This window comes from Penaeus monodon, chromosome 27, assembly GCF_015228065.2.
Source record: "Penaeus monodon isolate SGIC_2016 chromosome 27, NSTDA_Pmon_1, whole genome shotgun sequence".
Taxonomy (NCBI): domain Eukaryota; kingdom Metazoa; phylum Arthropoda; class Malacostraca; order Decapoda; family Penaeidae; genus Penaeus; species Penaeus monodon.
This window is the reverse complement of record NC_051412.1, coordinates 29,338,044-29,338,968: the sequence shown is the minus strand read 5'-3', so window position 1 is coordinate 29,338,968 and position 925 is coordinate 29,338,044. Positions and strand designations below refer to the sequence as shown.

Sequence of the window (925 nt, the reverse complement as noted above, 5' to 3'; positions counted from 1 at the left end):
GCAGCCAAGCATTCATACAGGGAAAGACATTCTATTCCCGAGAGTGACCCGAATATTAACCCGCAGGTACAGCCAGTTCATGAAGTCCGTGCTGGCCCCTGACTTCCGCTACCTGGTGAACCTCATGCAGTACAGACCCAATGAATTGTTCAGCGGACCGCCCAGGAGCATCCCCAACGAGCTCGTCCTTCAGCTTTTTGGTAAGTTGGGGGCCACTGAAAGGATGTTATTCATGATTATTGCAACAATTTACTGGTTATATTGATTTTTTATTGTAGAGTAAGTTGGTGGGAAGAGAGATCCTCTTCTTTTGCCCTTAAGGATGGATATGACATTTTGTTTGTGGTTATATCAAAGATCAAAGTATGTGTGTGGGGGGGGGGGGGTGCGTAAGTATTTATATGTGTGCATGGGTGAGCGGTTGCGTACGGGTTCATGTCTGAATGCTTGTGTCAAGTCGTGTGCGTGTTTGTTTACGAGTTTATCTGTACGAGGCCGTCATAGACTGAGACGCGCAAATAGGAAAATCAAAGTCCCCTTCTCCGCAGGCGACGTGTGCGAGCTGAACGTGCTTGAGACGCTGCAGTGGGGCAAGGAGGAGGGGCCCATGTACGAGTATGGCATGCAGGAAGTGGTCGCTCTCCTCACTCCCAAGAAATAAATGCATAAGCATCATTTACAAAGTAGACACATCTTTATCTTTATTAAGACAATAATTTAATGTTTCCTCTTTGTCTTCCTTTGCTGTGTTTATCTCTGTATGAAATATATCAACATTCATATAGAAGCACATAGTATACGTGTTTTTTTTCAAGTCCAAAAAGTTATATTAATAAAGTGATGGACCACTCTTAAAAGCTCGCAACTATGTGCTTAAATACGCAGACTGAAATTTACTATCCGAAAACTTTATATTAGTGAACCC

General features: G+C 43.5%; 1 protein-coding gene across 1 annotated transcript in view; it reads left to right on the top strand.

Annotated features, from left to right (window-relative positions):
• The window catches only part of LOC119590756 (thiopurine S-methyltransferase-like), a 4,886-nt gene extending 3,961 nt beyond the window's left edge, over window positions 1–925 (top strand). The window contains exons 4-5 of the mRNA XM_037939466.1: window positions 57–200; window positions 549–925. Of these exons, the coding sequence (XP_037795394.1) occupies window positions 57–200; window positions 549–661 (257 nt within the window). The 3' untranslated portion in view covers window positions 662–925. The remainder of the gene's footprint in view (window positions 1–56; window positions 201–548) is intronic.